The following is a 16,374-nucleotide window of genomic DNA, read 5'->3' as shown; positions in this document are numbered from 1 at the left end:
ATATATATATATATATATATATATATATATATATATATATATATATTTAATCTTTTGGTTAAGGCAAAACAACAACAAAAATCCAAACAGTCCAGGTAAAGCACCAGGGCAAGAATTAACCAAGGGGATGGGAGGGACAAGAAAAACAGGTGCTGCTATGCCAGCAGCAGAGGCAGGGCCCCTAACACAGTGCTAAGCCAGAGATGACCTTCATTCATCCTGCCGACCCTCCAACCCACTGGACATCTGAGAACTCTCCAGACCTTTAGCCCAACAGAGGAAATGACATGGAAGTCTTTGATCAATTCTTTTTGAGAACCCCACTGTCCCCCAACAGCATGAAAACACAGAGGAAGGGCTATCTGGAGCTAGACAGCCGCATGCCTGATCAAGACTATTTGAAAAAATATTGTTCCTGCCATCTTGCCCAAATCAAACATGACAATCCTTTCCACTGCGCCTGGGGTAGGTGGCTACACTCATGTTTGGGCATTTGCTGCAGCAGGAAATCTCATTTGACCCTTTCTTTCTTTAGAAAGCTTCCAACTAGATTGAGTGAACATCTGTCATCTATAAAGTTATCTTCTGTTCCTGATTTTTTTTTGCCTTTGAAGTTATGCAAAACAAAGCTGACTCCTCTTCCTTTTTATAGCTCAGCAGAACTTTGAGGCCGGTATTGGCCATTACACCATCTCCTAACTTCTCTGCACTCCCTTCCCAGCTCTACCCTTGGTTTTGCGGGACAGTGGACCCTGTTCCTTACATAATCAGGATCTTCACAACTCTGGTCATCTGCCTGTGGACACAGTCAACTTATCAATGTTTCTCCTAAAATACAGTAGCTCTACTTGAACGTAACTCTCCATCCAGGCTTGAGCTCGGCAATACACCATGCAGAACTGATCAACACCTGCCACCACAGATGGAATGCATTAGCTTCGTGGATAGCCATGATACATACCTGGTTCAAAAGAAACTCAAGGAAATATTTCTATATGAACTGCTATAAAACCAAGTCTCCCCAGTTCTCATCAACACATACACACATACACCGGTCTGTACTGAAAAGGCTGTATTTTAAAAATTCAGAATACAGGTCTTATTTATGCCCACACAGCTTGTCCTTTTTGTTTCAATCTAATGCTTAGTTAAAAATGCACTTCAAAACATTGCAGTGATTTCTAATGCATAATGTCAGCACATAGTTCAAATCTCACTAAACACGAGCTGAATAATGATAAAAAACAAAACTTGAATCACTAAGTCCCAAACTGCAGGTATTTTCTACTTATTTCCACACGTTTCCCAAGTCTGATAAAATATGCATTCTGTCCGCTTACTATATTCTTCATGAGAGAAAACACTGCGGTACAAACATGCAGGGGGTAGAGAAGCCGGGGGTGGGAACCTGTGAGGGAGAGGGCAGCTGTTCTGATTCCTGGACCAGCATTTCAAGTTTGTGACACTGGGAAACCGGCTCTCCCCAGCCCGACCCTGGAGCCTTCTGCGTTTTTGAACTCTCACGATACTGTGACTACCAACCTCTCAAGTTGGGGCAAAGCTCATTCAAACTCAGCTTTTACAGTGATATTTTTAGCTTAAGTTTCCTCTAAATTTTGAGTTAAAGGGATGTTCAACAGTCATTGCATATGAGGTATAAAAAGAACTCCCAAGTGTCTTTCTTTTGCCTTTATACACATGGACTCATAGCCACTCAGGAATTAGAAGTGGTCAGTGAAGATTTGGTAATTCTTTATGATTGAAGCTGTCTTCTAAACTGAATATAAACTTACACTTAATGCCTTTTTTTCCTTAAGTGAAGAAAAATAAGCTCAGTTTTGTTTTTTTTCTCAACAAACTATGAATCCAATCCAGTGCATTTGTAGACGTAAGCTCCAATCCCTAAATTTGAAAATATCCGATAGGGCACTTTCCGCTCATGACTTAAGACAGCAAATGGAAAAGGAGAAGTTGCAAAAGTATTTTGATCTTGGACAATCCAGAATCAGAAGGGAAACATCTGGAAAACCTCTGCTGCATAACACCAACATTTAAAGAATAGAACCATCTAGAGAAGGCCTAGCAGATCCAAAGAGGAAATGGCTTTGAAACCTCTTTGGATCTTTTAATGGGAGCAATAGAGATGGATGCTCAAGGCTGCTTTTTTCCAGAAACTTCCAAGTGACAGATGAGTACTGGAAGCAAACAGTGCCAACACTGACATTGGATGTTCTTTTTGGGTCTCTAATGGTCACCACAAACCACACACCATTGCCATGATATAAGCAGAAAAAAGACAAGGAGGCTCAACAGATAATAAACTCTGAAAGCCGGGTGCACCATGTGCTTTGGGCATGCTCAGTGTCAAGGAGCTGTTGAAAGCAGCTCCCTCAGGATTTCCTGTCACACATGGGAAACTGCACACAGGAAACTGGGGTAGACTGCCTTCCACATGGAGCAGCCACAGCAGGTGTTGACTTAATCTTGAATTATTCAGGAGTCAGCGTTCCTCAGTTCCTTGCAGGTGGGCCACTGTCACTGAACCCCACATTCCTTTGGATTTTCCAAGTCCTCCCCCTCAAAGTCTGGCTTCAAACTCTTTTTTTGTTCAATCTCCACCTGCCAAAATAAAAGATGGAGAAATATCAGGAATAAGAGGAAGCAAAAGGAAAAACACAAAACAAATGAACAAAGAATCTCAGAGGGTTCCTTGGGATCGTTTGAATTTTGTGGATGTTCATGGCTGCTGCCACAACGGAGTACTTGCTAGTCCTGAGTATACCAGGATCCCCTCTCAGGTGGGGAATTCCCTCTTCTTCGTGGTCCAGTTCATCTGGGAAATTCTTATCCTTTGTTGTCACGAAGAGATGCTCACCGATTACATTTGTTGCTGATTCAGTAGGGAGACTGAATTTCCCTTGAATATTTCTGCTGCCCCTGCCTCCACTATTCCATTGGCTTCATGGGATAGGAGCAAGATCTAGTTCATTTTACCCAGTGGTATAGGATTCTGGTAGGCAACTGAGAGCGGTTTATAGAATGACTAAGTTCCTTTGCAGTTGACCACTTAGGCCCTTCCAATTATTTCATCTCTTAGTCTCTAAGCTAATAAGTATTTTGACCATTTATTGTTCTATCCTATGTCCTGCAAAACACTGTTAAGAAGTTGCTCTTTGAGAGTAACATGCCCGGACCTAGGGCCCCTGCACACATGTAGCAGATGGGAGGCTTGGTCTTCATACAGGGCGCCTTGTGAGTGGAGGAAGTACTGTTTCTAACATGGACTCTATTGCCTGCTTTTGGATCACTTCCACTCTCGCAGGGCTGTTTTGCCTGGCCTGAGGGGATGAAGATAAGAGCAGTCCTGATGTGACTTGAGGTGCTTTGAAGGTTAATACGGTGGTAGGGGTCTCACCTTTTCTTGGGGGGAAAGGGACAGGAGAAAAAGGAAGGAGGGGAAGTGGAGGGGGGACAGGAAGGAGGGGAGGGAGGGATGTAAAGTAAATAAACTAATATAAAAAATGAAAAAAGAAAAGGAAGTAACATGCCTTGGGCTAGAGAGACGGCTCAGTGGTTAAGAGCACTGCCTGCTCTTCTGGAGGGCTTGGGTTCAATTCCCAGCTCTCACATGGGGGCTCACCACTATCTCTGACTCCACTCCCAGGGCCTCCTCAGGCGCTGCGTGCATGTGAATGCACAGACATACAATGCAGACAAAACACCTACACACATCAAACAAACAAAATCTTTTCAAAGAGTAATACGCCTTATCTAAAGCTCTGGTGAGTCAGGAAGGTCGTCCTTTGAACTGAGGAATCTCATAACTCAGGCTGTTCCTCAGCACTGCATTGAATGCTAGGCTTCTCCACTTGGGGACAACAAATGAAGATAGACTGCAGTCCATGGTTTTGGGGAACTGCTGGTTTTTTCCCTGGCCACAAGATGGGGCATTCGCTCTTCTTGGTAGTTAAAAGGTTTTAGATGACACAACTAAGAAAATATTTAAAGGAATAATAACTATATAAATCCATGGTAAACATTATACATAGGAAAGTATCAAGCAACTTCGCAAAATCTTTTGTCAGTGCCTTTCTCTTCCCTCCTGGGAACTTGATCTTCTCCCAAATGTCCACCTCTCCAAGACATTGCCCTTGTTTTACAGCGACCTACCTATAATCTGAGCACCCAGAGGCAGGAAAACAGAAGCTGAGTTTCAGGGGGAGAGCCTATCTTCAAACACCCTGTGACGCCATCCTCCGAAAACCACCCAGCCTTGACTGCAGACTTCTCCCCCAGTCTCAAGGCTATTATCACTGTAAAAGGGTTTGGATTCTAAGTTTGCACTTGTACCTGCCTCTGTTGTGTTCTGATCTACAACTCCTGTAGATGAAATACTTGCTTCAGCTTAACATGTTCCCAAAACTCCCCTCCATGTCCAAGTTCACTCCAAACCAAGAATTATGTCACAAATGAGTAATAATTACTGCTTGGTTCTACTGTTCTTTCTGTTATTATTGATGATGTCATACATTATATTCTTTTCATCAACCCCTTAATTTTTTCCAAGCCTTTCTCTTACCCACAAGAGATTATTTCATTAAAGTCAGAACAGATCACCCACAGCAATGAATGTAAAGTTCCTTTTTATGAGAAGCATTTGCTGAAAGGAATAAGGGGGAGGGGTGGAGTGAACAAATGGACTTGGAAACGTCAGCCAGAAGCCCCCCTGAGGCTACCTTGTAGCTGTAGTGTGCAGAATAATTGACCCACTTCCTGACATCAGGCTTGTCTTCCACAGAGATGGATCTCACAGCTGCTTTGGAGGCTGAAGTCGTGGGCATGGTGAACTCAACATTTACATAATTGGCAAATCTGGAAGGCACTTCCCGGTCAGAGCCAAGCTCGAGGTGGCAAAAGAAACAGTGTGGGTGACCAGAAGCTAGAACAGAAAGAAAGAATCCAGAGGTTAAGTCCTATGAGGATGAAATTAAAAAGGAAAAGAGGCCAAAGAGCCACTTTGATAACGGTGGAGGTCTGGAGGCTCTGTACCTCGCACTTGCAGAGGGTCCAGTGGTGAGCAAGAGGGCTTCACTAGGCAGATACCAAACTCAGTGTGCCTCAGACTCTTTCATCCAATGCCTCTTGATTACTACAGCCTGGAACACTAGCATAAACCCCACAGTCTGTGGGGGCTGGAGAGATGGCTCAGTAGTTAAGAGCAATGGCTGTTCTTCCAGGGAAACTGGTTTCAGTTCTCAGCACCCACAGAGCAGTTCACAATTGGGAGCCGACACTCTCACAAAGACACCCATGCAGACAAAACAAAAATGCATATAAAATAAAAAATAAAAACCAAATACATGGAAATATCAATGTGATTAAACATCATTTGTAAAAACAAAAATAAACAAAAAACAAACAGAAAAAAAAACCCCATAGTCTGAGAAACAGGCCTTTATGACTGTTTAGGTCAAAGAGCTATGTGGACACAGCACAAACACTGAGAAAGAGGCTTGAGAGTGGAAGAATGAACATATGAGATTAACACTTGGCACCTAATAAAATACTAGTGACAGCCACCTGGAGCAAACTGCTTTCCTTTACGAGATGAATTTTCTTAATAGCATTTTATATTCTCAGAGATGCCTCAGGCATGTTTCTGTGGGAGGGTGAAAGTGATGGATTTAAAGACAGCACACACGAGGCTGGGAAATAATACAGCACACTGGACAAATGATCTGATCTGCAGTCAGAATACATTGGTCCATTTGCAGTTCCCCTTCTAAGTGGAAGAGTCCTTTGTTCCCTTCTGACCTCGATTCCTCATCTGGAAAGTGAGGTGATTAGGAGGGATATGAGAAGGTGGACTGTACAAGAAATGCAGAATTTAAGAGCATGGGGGGGGGGAGTTAGGAGGGTCAGTCTGTATTTATGGGTCAACTGTACATGCAGATGAAGTTAGGATTTGTTTTTCCACTTGAGTTTTAGATTCCAGAGGTAGAGTCCGGTTCTGCAACTATGGTGTTCAAGCATCAGTGTCCTTCATCAGACACATCAGAGAATGATCGTGGATGCCCTGTGCCTGCACTGATGTTAGCTGCTCCTCTCTCTCTCTCTCTCTCTGACTCTCACCACAAACCCTTAAAGCAGCAGTTCTCAGCCTGTGGGTCTCAACCCCCTTTGGGGTTGAATGACCTTTTCACATGGGTCGCATCAGATATTTACGTTACAATTCATAATAGCAGTAAAATTACAGTTATGAAGTAACAAGGAAAATAGTATGGTGGGGGAGGGGCAGTCGCTGCAACATGAAGGTCGCAGTCTGGGTCATAACTTTATGATCCCCAGACATGGAGGCCAGGCTGCAGGAGAACGGTGTGGAGGCGGCAAGCAGCAAATGACTACAGATAAACACTATGGCGTGGCTTTGACTAAGTGGTCTAACTCTTCCCTGCTTCTCCAAGTAAACAATTCCAGTTTTCCTTACTGCTCTGGGAAGGATTTTTCAATCTCAGCGAAGGAAGGAGACACACACCCTCTCTCCAAGGAAAACACTTCAGGATGAGGTATTTGTTTTTCTTTGTTTCACAAATATAACATAATTTAATGGTTTCTAAAGAGCAAAGCTAGAAGTTTAACTAAAAGATGTGCACTGTTTTTTGGTTTTTTTTTGGGGGGGGAGGGGGGAACCACAAATAAATATATTGATGGTATCTGAAAATGAATCTGTCCAGTCTATTGGTTTGTGTGCCACAGACTAATTACAGAGCCATCATTTGTCACTGTGCATAACACTTAAAAGCATTTCATTCTGAATGAGCTATGGACTAATAACCCTATCTCACTGATGAGAAAAATTACGTTTCTCCAAGAGGGTTAAGTAAATTGCATGAGGTCACACCACCACTAAACAGCAAATCTGAGAATAAAATTCATATCTCACCCACTCCAAACCAGGTCCTAAGTACTTGGCCCACTGCCAGGGAAACTGCTCACTATAGTTTCAAATAGCGACTCGAACAATTGTTTGTATCTAATCAGATTTCCTTGACATTGCTGGAATATTGAGACACTGTTTCTCTTTGTCTCAAAGCATAGTCATAGGAAATGCTGAAAGCCAAATCTTGTCCTAGATTCCTAGCCTCCGCGATTGAATGTGTAAGTGTGGTGGACAGGTGGGGCAATTTGAAAGCTTGTATAGTTTAATTCATGGTTACAAAGATAACTACATACATATGTTAATTTGTCTTTCTTGGTGAAATTAAGTGTTAAAATCCAGATTGACTTTGCTAGGTAGTGGTGTTGCTTTAATGGTGCTTTAATCCCAACACTCAGGAGGCAGAGGCAGGGGGATCTCTGAATTCGAGGCCAGCCTGGTGTACAGAGAGAATTCCAGCACAGCCAGGGCTGTATAGAAAAACCCTGTCTTGAAGTCCCCCTCCTAAATATTTTAGTAAACTAGCAATGAGTGTAATAAACAAGTAGCCTGTCACTTGGCCTCAAGCTCCTGAGCATTCTCTGCTGGGAAGCATTACAGAAAATGTTTGCTATATATCTATTTGCTGTCCCTGCCCTCTCTGCCCATTGTCCTTTTTCTGGTAACAATCTTTTCTCTCTCTCCCTTAAGGCAATAATCCTCTCCAGTACTATATGCCATCTTGATTGCTCTGGTCACTTGTCAACTTGAGCCAAGTGGCCCAAGCACCAAAAATGACGACAAAAATTTGTCTCCACGGCTGTACCGAGGAGACAATCATTAGTTTCGGGGACTAACTCTCCTCTGGTGCTGTCTTCCCTGATGTCTGCTATTTAGCCTTTCCTCAGTTCAATGACCTACTCATACTGAAACCCCCTCTTCCTGCTCCATTTAAGGTCAGTCCTTGTTGAGTATAACTAAGATCTTCACACAGTACTTTTAAGAGTTTTAAGTCACTTTGAGATTATTTGTACACACTGTGGAACTAGAAATCCTTGTTATGGTACATATTATTTAGGGCGTGTATCTACTTGGCTACATCTATAAAGGGGACCTGTGGTATTGGGAAAAGGACCCTTGAATGTGTTTTTGTGACTTCAGGTGAGTAATGTCACCTCTTAGTCTCCCATCTAAGGTCCCAGCTTGAAAGCCCAGTACGTTCACAGCTCTCTCTTCCCCAGGGTTTCTGTGCCAAAGGAGAATTCAGGACTTCCCATTTCCACTCTCAAGTGAGGTGGGCCCCCGTGGCTGAGACAGCAAGCCACATAAGCACCAGATGAACACAGTGCTGAGCACCAGAGAAATGAGTAGGCAAGCACAGAGAGCAAGACTGTTTTAAGAATCCCGTCAGCGTCGAAGCCGAGGGTGGCCGCCCCAGTGTCCAGCACAGAGGTCTGATTGTTTCCTCAGCTTGCACAGCTACACCCAGTGTCTGACACAGAATGCCCGGTGTTTGCCTACTCCCCGGGCAGCCTCGGGAGTTGATTAGACTGCATGGTCTCTTGCTATCTCATCAAATTCCATTTAAGATATGATAAAGCTGCCATTCCACACTTGTGGCAGAATACCCTGAATACATGGTAATAATTTAACAGTGGTAATGCAAGAAAGCACGGGTGATTTCAAGTCAGTAGTTTCTTTTTTTTATTTTTTTCTTTTTGCCTGACTAGCTAATCCACTTTCCTTAACAGATGGGCACAGTTTATTGCAAACAAGAAGAGAAGTGGTTTAAAGGCTTGTAGGATCACAGACTTTTTGCAAGTCACCGAGGTCACTCAGACATACTCCAAAAATAAAGCTATTGGAGCTGGTTATTGCTGCTTTGTTTTTTTCACTCATGAAGCCTTGCCTTCTGGGCTCCCTCAGACAGAGCAGCACAGCTAGGCTGGGAAGTTTGTTTAAATCAAACACTCCTTTTTCTTTACTTTCTGTCTGGTGGAGCTTCGCCTTTTGGACCTTGATATCTCTGGATATTTGGTCTCTTTCCCGTAATGAGTCCCAGAGCCAAACTCTGGGTCTGAGATATTATGACTGACAGTATATGGTTGAATATAAACTGGCTCTTTCACCTTCACTAAGGGGATCGTCAGAAAGATGGCTCTTCAGAACCCACAAGTCTTCCAGGATCCAGTGAGTTCCAGAAGAACAAAACTTCAACAAAACTTGTTCAAGAATGGCTCAGCAAGTAACACTACTTACCAATGATCTGAAATTGATGCCAGGAACACATGTAAAAGCCAGGTGTGGTGGTGCCTGTATACAATCCCAGAGCTGGGGATGGGCTGGAGAGATGGCTCCGAGGCTGCTCGGAGGAATAGAACCTGGGTTCTATTCCTACCACGGGCACGGCGAGTCACAGCCCTCTGTAATCCCAGTACCATGGATCTGAAGCCCTCTGGCCTCTTCAGGCCACGCATGCACACAGTGAGCAGACATTCGTGCAGCCCAAACACCCACACATAAAATAGTAAAATAATTAAGACAACAACAACAAAACCAGCAAACCACGACTGGGAAAACACAGATATACAGGTCACTTGGGCTCACTCACCAGTCAGCCAACCTGGCTGAACTGGCAAATTGAGTTCTGGGCCAGTTAGAGACCTCTGTCACACACAGGGTGGCTAGCACCCTCGGAATGACATGGTGATATTCTCTGGCCTCTACACACACTTCAGAAGCTGCTCTGGAAAGCTGTTTGGGTGCTCAGCTGAGCAGTATGATAATGGTGTGGGAGATGAAGAATGGTAAGGCGGGGAACGGATGACATAGGTGTTACTATATGTGGCTTGTCCTAGTCTCCTATTCTCGCCTCCCCATCACCATCATTTCCACCACACAGCACGAGCGAATGCGGCACACAGGCACAGGCTGACCGCAGCAGTCCCGACAGCTCTCTCCAGAGACGGGAAGCACTACCCACCTGAGTTCTTGTCTGGCAGTCGGTTTATCCTCCACACAATGGCGTTGAAGGCGTGCTCGTACTTGGCAGTTCCCAGAGTTACTCTCATCACAGGCTCAGAGCCAGAGGCTCCAGCAGAGCCAAAACTTGCCCCCCGGTTCACTTTGGCTTTCAAAGACTTTTCCCCCAGAACACTTTCCCTGCGGAAGTTTTTCACCCACTCACTGGGCACCGGGTAGCGGACCATTATGTTCTCACAGGGAACCTGAGTGAGAGGGTCGCGGTTAGAGGAGAATCCCGGAGACATCCGTAGCCAGCTCTGCACCTCCACTTCCGCCCCATTGATGCTCGCTGCCGTCCTGAGCGTGAAGGGCAAGGTCTTCTCAGCAAACACCGTCCTAAACCTCATCAGCTCAAACCGGCATGCGTCCAAAGGGTTGAAGAGGATAACTCGGGAGCTGTTAAACACGTCCTCATCCACGCACCCGTGGAAACGGCACTCGTGGAGCTTAATCCACTTCGTGGTGGTGGTGGGCATGATGTCCTGCCGAGAAACGATTTCGTTCCCTTTGATAAGGATGTCGTTGAGACCCAGGCGGCACTCGGCCAGCCCGGAGAGGAAAGTCAGAATGTGTATCCGTGTCAAGACACGGTGCCGGAGGATCTGGTTGTCTCCTTTGCTTACCGTGCCGGAGAATTCGTCTCTGACGTCCACCGTAATCTCCTCTTCGAGGTAGTTTAAGCCAACTGTGCTCAAGTCCATGGACAGCACTGGCAAATCCATGAGCCGGTCCTGAACGGCGCGGATGAAGCTCAGGAAGTCATCGTAATTGGTGGTGCCCAGTTTAATCACCTGCTCCCTCTCTGCCGTGTGGGCCACAGCAGGTTTGGGCTGGTATTTCTTCTTCTCCTTGTAAGTGACGCGGTCTATCCTCAAGCTGTGGATCCTCCCGTTCTCGTCGTAGTTTTGGAGCCGGGGTTCTGAAACCTCATGACAGATCTCCAGCTTGAATTCGCGGAATGGTTTTTCCAGGCCTTGCTCGTAATACAGCTGCAGGTAACCGCTGTCTGTCAGTTTGACGTAGATTGGCCCCCAGTGCCTGGAGGACATGATGTTTTTCTTTTCGGGGATTCTCAGCATCATTGGCCATCCATCCCTGGGCTGTGTCAGAGCCGAGGCAGGTGAATGAGCTTCTTGTTCAACCCAGGCTGCGGGGTCATCATCTGGCAGGGCCGTACTGCCCACGTGATCAGGGTCCTCAATATGCAGTTGTTTGAGCTTTTCAATAGCGTCAGGGTGGGACTGGCTTTTGCCCGAATCGTCAAAACTGATGGCATCCTGGTAGATGACGATGAGAGAATCTCTTTGGCTTTTGCCTGTGGTACTGGAAACAGAACTGTTTTGGGAGCGCCGTTCCTGCTCTTCGAAGAAAGCGCTGAACGGGTTGATAGGGGAAGGTTGTACGTCCTGAAGAGTCTCATTCAGGAAAGGGTTGGTGGCCCTCCAGGGCGGGGCCTCGATTACAGAAGGTGGACGGTGTAAGGAGGAAATGTCCAGCTTCTGAACTTTGGAGAAGTTCACCAATGTGCTCTTGGGACGGTCCCTCTTAAATGACCCAGTTGAGTTGTAAGGTACAGGTACATCCGGGGTGGCAGTTGCAACAGATGGAGTGCTTGTCTTCACTGGCGAGGTGACCGGTGGCAAAGGGCAGCCAGCTTCATTGTCATCAAAGGTGACCCAGCTTGGGAAGCGAGCTGTGGTCACTAGTGGAACAACAGGGTGCCCATTCATGGCTGGACTGCCAGCCGGCCAACTGATAGCCTCCATCTCTACTTCTTCATCTTCCTGCAGGGAGGAGGAGTTGTCTGAAAGGAAAAGGAAAAGGCATGAGGAGCTGCCAGGGAGGATCTTAGTGTTACAGGAAATTGAAACCGCAAGGGCAAAGGTTACTAGAATTTTATCTAGAACCCAGCGAATTCCCAAGCAGCATAGTATATGTCTCGAGTGCCTAAAAGTTCCTCACCTGAGCACAAGTCTCCTGATTTTGCAAGTGGCATGCTGGAGGTGCCACCACATTAAATGCCGTAAGAACATGATGGCTTTGTCAAGACAGATGCGCTAATGTGTGAAACGGATTTTCTCTGCATTTTAGCTTCTAGGGGGTGTGTGCTTAATCTATAAAAATCGAAATGACTCTCCTGCGTGAAATGATATAAACAGACTCCTCAAAAAATAATCTATATTCTAAAATGTATATTTATTCTATCAGTCGTATGAAGGATATGGCAGTACATATCCTTCAATTAACTATGGCCCAAATGTGATCAGTAAGTGTGAGTGACTCAACGTGTATGTAAAACTCACACAAATAGTGTGCTGACTCTTGGAACGTGCTCCAAGAGCGGAGTTGTGTGAGGGGAATTCTGAGTGCTTGTGAGAAAACTCCAAGAAAAGGAGAAAAGAGATGGGTGACCTCAGGTTCTCCAAAACCCCTGAATTATTCTTGGGATGTGCTTTTGTGCCCCTCCCAGGTGTGGTGGGTAGGAGTGAGCTTACTTGTTGTTCGTATGCCTCTATAGAAAAACATGTTTTGCCATGTGCAGCTTGTCCTTATGACCATACACGGCGTGAACTCACGAGAACCTTACTTGAGTGACCTTGCTTAGTCCTCAGAGTTTAAACTGTCTGATGCTCTGAGAACGGCTGGCTGTTGGATAAGACTTTCTTTAGTCCTCCTCCATTTTAGGCTCCATTCTCCCAGGTTCCATTGCCTTATTGTAGCGCAGTAAACAGGTGACTTAAGACATTCAAGCACAGTGGAATAATACCTAGCTGTTACAGTGTTTATAAGCTTTTAGTAATGAGGAAATGCTCGTGATATAATCTCTATTTTTTTTCCTTAAAGTTTCCACCTCTGGGTTTATGTACTTTACAATGTAAAAGCTTACTACAAATAAAATATTGCCCTAATATGTCCTTAAAGGAAGGGAATAAAGGATTTGGGTTTGATGAGAAAATGGTCCAAACTTGTATAGCATAAGACCCTAAGTATATGAGGAAGTTGTTGCAAGGGAGGGGAACATAGGCTTTTAGAAAACACTCAGAGGTTTGCTGCCTAAATAAGGGAAGAAACTTTGCTACAGCAGTAGCTCTATGTTTCCAGGTGTGTGTGTGTGTGTGTGTGTGTGTATCATGCCAGTCATTTGGGATCAACTTGAAATAGACACTCGAGTTTTAAGACTATCTCACTAATCCCCCATGCATATCCTATCCAACCATATTGAACCAGCAATGCTACAAACAACTGCACACATGAAAGGGTGGCTGACTTGTTACTCATTCTTCCAAGCAATTTATCCAAACAGATAGCTATTTCCTTAATTGAAAGGGTCATTTTGAGAGCCAGGCATGCTGGCATCCACCCGTAACTCCAGTACTCAGGAGGCTGAAAAAGGAGTAACATACATTTGAGTTTTTTTTTCCTGGACTATATAGAATCAGGCCAGCTGGGACTACAAGGCAACGTCCTGTCTTAAAAGTTAAAAAGAACATTTTGAGGTTGGGGAAGGTCTCAGTAACATGTTTGTCTCGAAAACTCAAAGTTTGAGTTTGGATCTCAAAACTCACACTAAAAATACTTATAACAAGAGGTGAACTGAATGTAGGTAAACACACACAGGCACACACAGACACACCCCTCCCATTCTGAAGAGGCAAGATAACCATGGTATGTGAGCATACCTACCCAAAGCCGTCCCAGAATATAACGGGCACAAAGGTGTATATGTGACACGGCAGAGATGAGACTGTCCCTCAGACGTGCTTTCTGTAGATACGGACTTGATTTATTTACTGGGGGAAAGGGGATGGGGGAGGAAACAACCTAAGCTTACAGTATTTATACCCTGTGCATTTATTAATCACTACTGTGTTTGTAATGAAGGACAGGGGAACACTGTGGGTCCGTGAAAGGTACAGTAACTTCTTTGAAGCAGTCATGAGTCTCCCGACTCACAGGAGTCTTAGTGTAGCTCCCTGTGGAGGCAGCGTCTCCACCCATGCAGTCCCTGGCTGGCCACAGCAGCTCCAAGGCCATCCCTTCTGCCTTGAGTTCACCCCCAGTCACCGGCTGGAGACAAGCTGAGTTCTGTTCCTTCTGTGGGTGGCTTTCTGCCAATGCTGTTCATATTCTTGCCAAGGGATTCCCTTCTGTTGGAAACCTTGTCCCCCAAATAGCCCCCTTCATCTTCTCCTGAGACAAAAGTTAAAAAGAAAAAAGAGGGGGGAAGAAAGGGCTTGTCTCTAATGAAGATCATTTTCTTACAATAAATTCCTTTTCAAAATCAAGTTATTTGAAGTTCTAGACATTAGAAGCTGAAGCATCGGGCTCAAAGTACAATTTATTTATTTTAGTGTTAAGAGTTGAACTCAGGTTGTCACTCATGCTAGACACTCTACCACTGGGCTACATCCCCCATCCTTAACACACCACATACACACACACACACACACACACGCGCGCGCGCGCGCACACACACACACCCAAATCTTTTTTAAAAAAAGTAACTCAAGAATTCTTAGAAGAATTCACCTAAGAAAATAACTAAGTTTATCACATGTACAGAGGGGATGTTTATCATAGCAATGTTTAGATCACTGAGAAGTTTTAAAAAACATTTCAACAACAGAAAAACATTCTATAAACTGCTGCACCCTTAAAATGCAGCCCTGTGTCACCCTGAGATAATGCTCTGGCTTCAGGTTTATAACGTGGAAGAACCATAAGGGGATGTGGAGGGAAAATCAAGACTCTATGATCGGAGTTTGAATTGCTTGTGTTTTAATTATATACCAGGATCTTAATAAGCTACTTAACTTTGGGTACATCTTTAGCTTCTGTATCTCAGTTTTCCATCTATTGACTTAAGAAAATATTAAATCCTATCTGATAGGTTAGTGGCTGCTCTTCCCATTACTAGTAGGAGAATATACTTCATTTAAAAAGTAACTATGTGTCTGAAAACAGGTAAGGTATGGGATGGTATTGCATAACCCTTTGAAGGCAAATTTCTCATGGAGTAAAAGCAAGATTAAAACCAACAACAACAAAACCAAATAACAATGTGATATTGATGGCTCAGTGAGTAACGTGCCTGCCACACAAGTGTGAGTACCTGAGTTCGAATTCTGACATCTCAAGGTTCAGTACCATGTGTCTGCCATACCAGTGCTCCTAAGGCAAGATGGTGCTGGGGGGCAGAGACAGAAGAATCCCTAGATGGCTACAGGCTGTGGACCCTACAGAAAGGAGACAGCTTTGCTACAGTCTGTGTTGAACGAGCCACGGTTAGGTCTTTTTCCCAGTCTGAAACAGGCAAAAGCTAATATATTCTTGACTGTGAATTTAACTATCACCCACGATTCCTTTTATTAAAAAAAATATATACTATTTGTTTAATTACTCTCCCACCTGCTACTTCAAAATTGCTTTTGTTATGATTTGAGTGACTGCTAAACAAGGGCCACATTTAAAGACCAGGTCCCCAGTCTATACTACAGGAAGATTGCTAAGGTCCAAAAAGGCTTCTAATATCTTTACTGACATCTACTAAATGGAGGAGGTGAATTCCTTCAAGATTAGGATTGTACAACATTAAGTGATCACAATGGTAATGAAGCTGAAGGCCTGTGGGGAAGTGTGCTCCTGTGGGGGATTAACAGTCTCTCTATATGGAACACAGTAGTTATCTTTCTACCCCCAGTTGTTGACCTAATTCATTAATGTAATGCCATCATGCAGAAAACCTATTTGCAAGATGCCCACTGAGTTTGCTGGGAGAGATGTGATCAAAGATTCTCTGCTGCAGGTTTCTCAACATGAAAAGACAACCAGAGTTATGTAAGAGAAAATGCCTAGAACTGTAGCCAGCCTCCAATAAAAAACATTAGGCACTTAAGTAGCCATATAGCAATCTGTGATGTGAAAAGAGGAGCGTAGGCATCCCTTAGAGACTGCAAAACTTAACCCCTTCATTTGACTGAGAAGACCGTGGTTTGGTGCTTTGAAGAGAAGTGCCCAGGGCCAAAAGGCCCAGTGGTTAAAAGCTCACTTTCTGCCAGCCACATGGCAGCTCACAACCATGTGTGTCTCTAACTTCAGGCAGTCTAACCTCTTCTGGCTGTAGGTACTGTGCTCAAGTGGTGCATATACATCTGTGCAGGCAAAACATGTACACGCAGAAAATAGAAAGAAATAAACCTTAAAAAAACCTGCCTTGCCGATGAGATTAGAAGTCATCTTGCTGTAATTTCCGTTAGCTATTATTTCCTTACTGTTCATTCTCTCCTGTAAAATCTGATTAACTTTTTCCATTTGGGACTGGCAAGAGTTATGTTGACATAAACTTCTTAGGGGCCTCTGTCCAAGTTGGGAGTAAGATGGTGATTAGACAAAGGCCGACCTCTCTATATACAGAAGTCTTTGGGCAAGGAATC

The 16,374-nt window shown here is 44.4% G+C and overlaps 1 protein-coding gene across 2 annotated transcripts in view; it reads right to left on the bottom strand.

The window, feature by feature from the left end:
* Nucleotides 1–1,057: 1,057 nt before the first annotated feature.
* Nucleotides 1,058–16,374, bottom strand: part of Ston2 (stonin 2) — a 148,115-nt gene continuing 132,798 nt past the window's right edge. For both annotated transcript variants that reach the window (XM_055593154.1, XM_055593153.1), the window contains exons 5-7: nt 9,900–11,744; nt 4,737–4,939; nt 1,058–2,619 (exon numbers count right to left, since the gene is read on the bottom strand). In XM_055593154.1, coding sequence (XP_055449129.1) covers nt 2,536–2,619; nt 4,737–4,939; nt 9,900–11,744 — 2,132 coding nt within the window. In that variant the 3' untranslated portion in view covers nt 1,058–2,535. The remainder of the gene's footprint in view (nt 2,620–4,736; nt 4,940–9,899; nt 11,745–16,374) is intronic.

The sequence above is a fragment of the Psammomys obesus genome, unplaced genomic scaffold (assembly GCF_907164565.1).
Source record: "Psammomys obesus unplaced genomic scaffold, mPsaObe1.curated_primary_1811, whole genome shotgun sequence".
NCBI classification, from domain to species: Eukaryota; Metazoa; Chordata; class Mammalia; order Rodentia; family Muridae; genus Psammomys; species Psammomys obesus.
The sequence above is the reverse complement of the archived record's forward strand: the minus strand, read 5'-3'. Positions and strand labels throughout refer to the sequence as shown.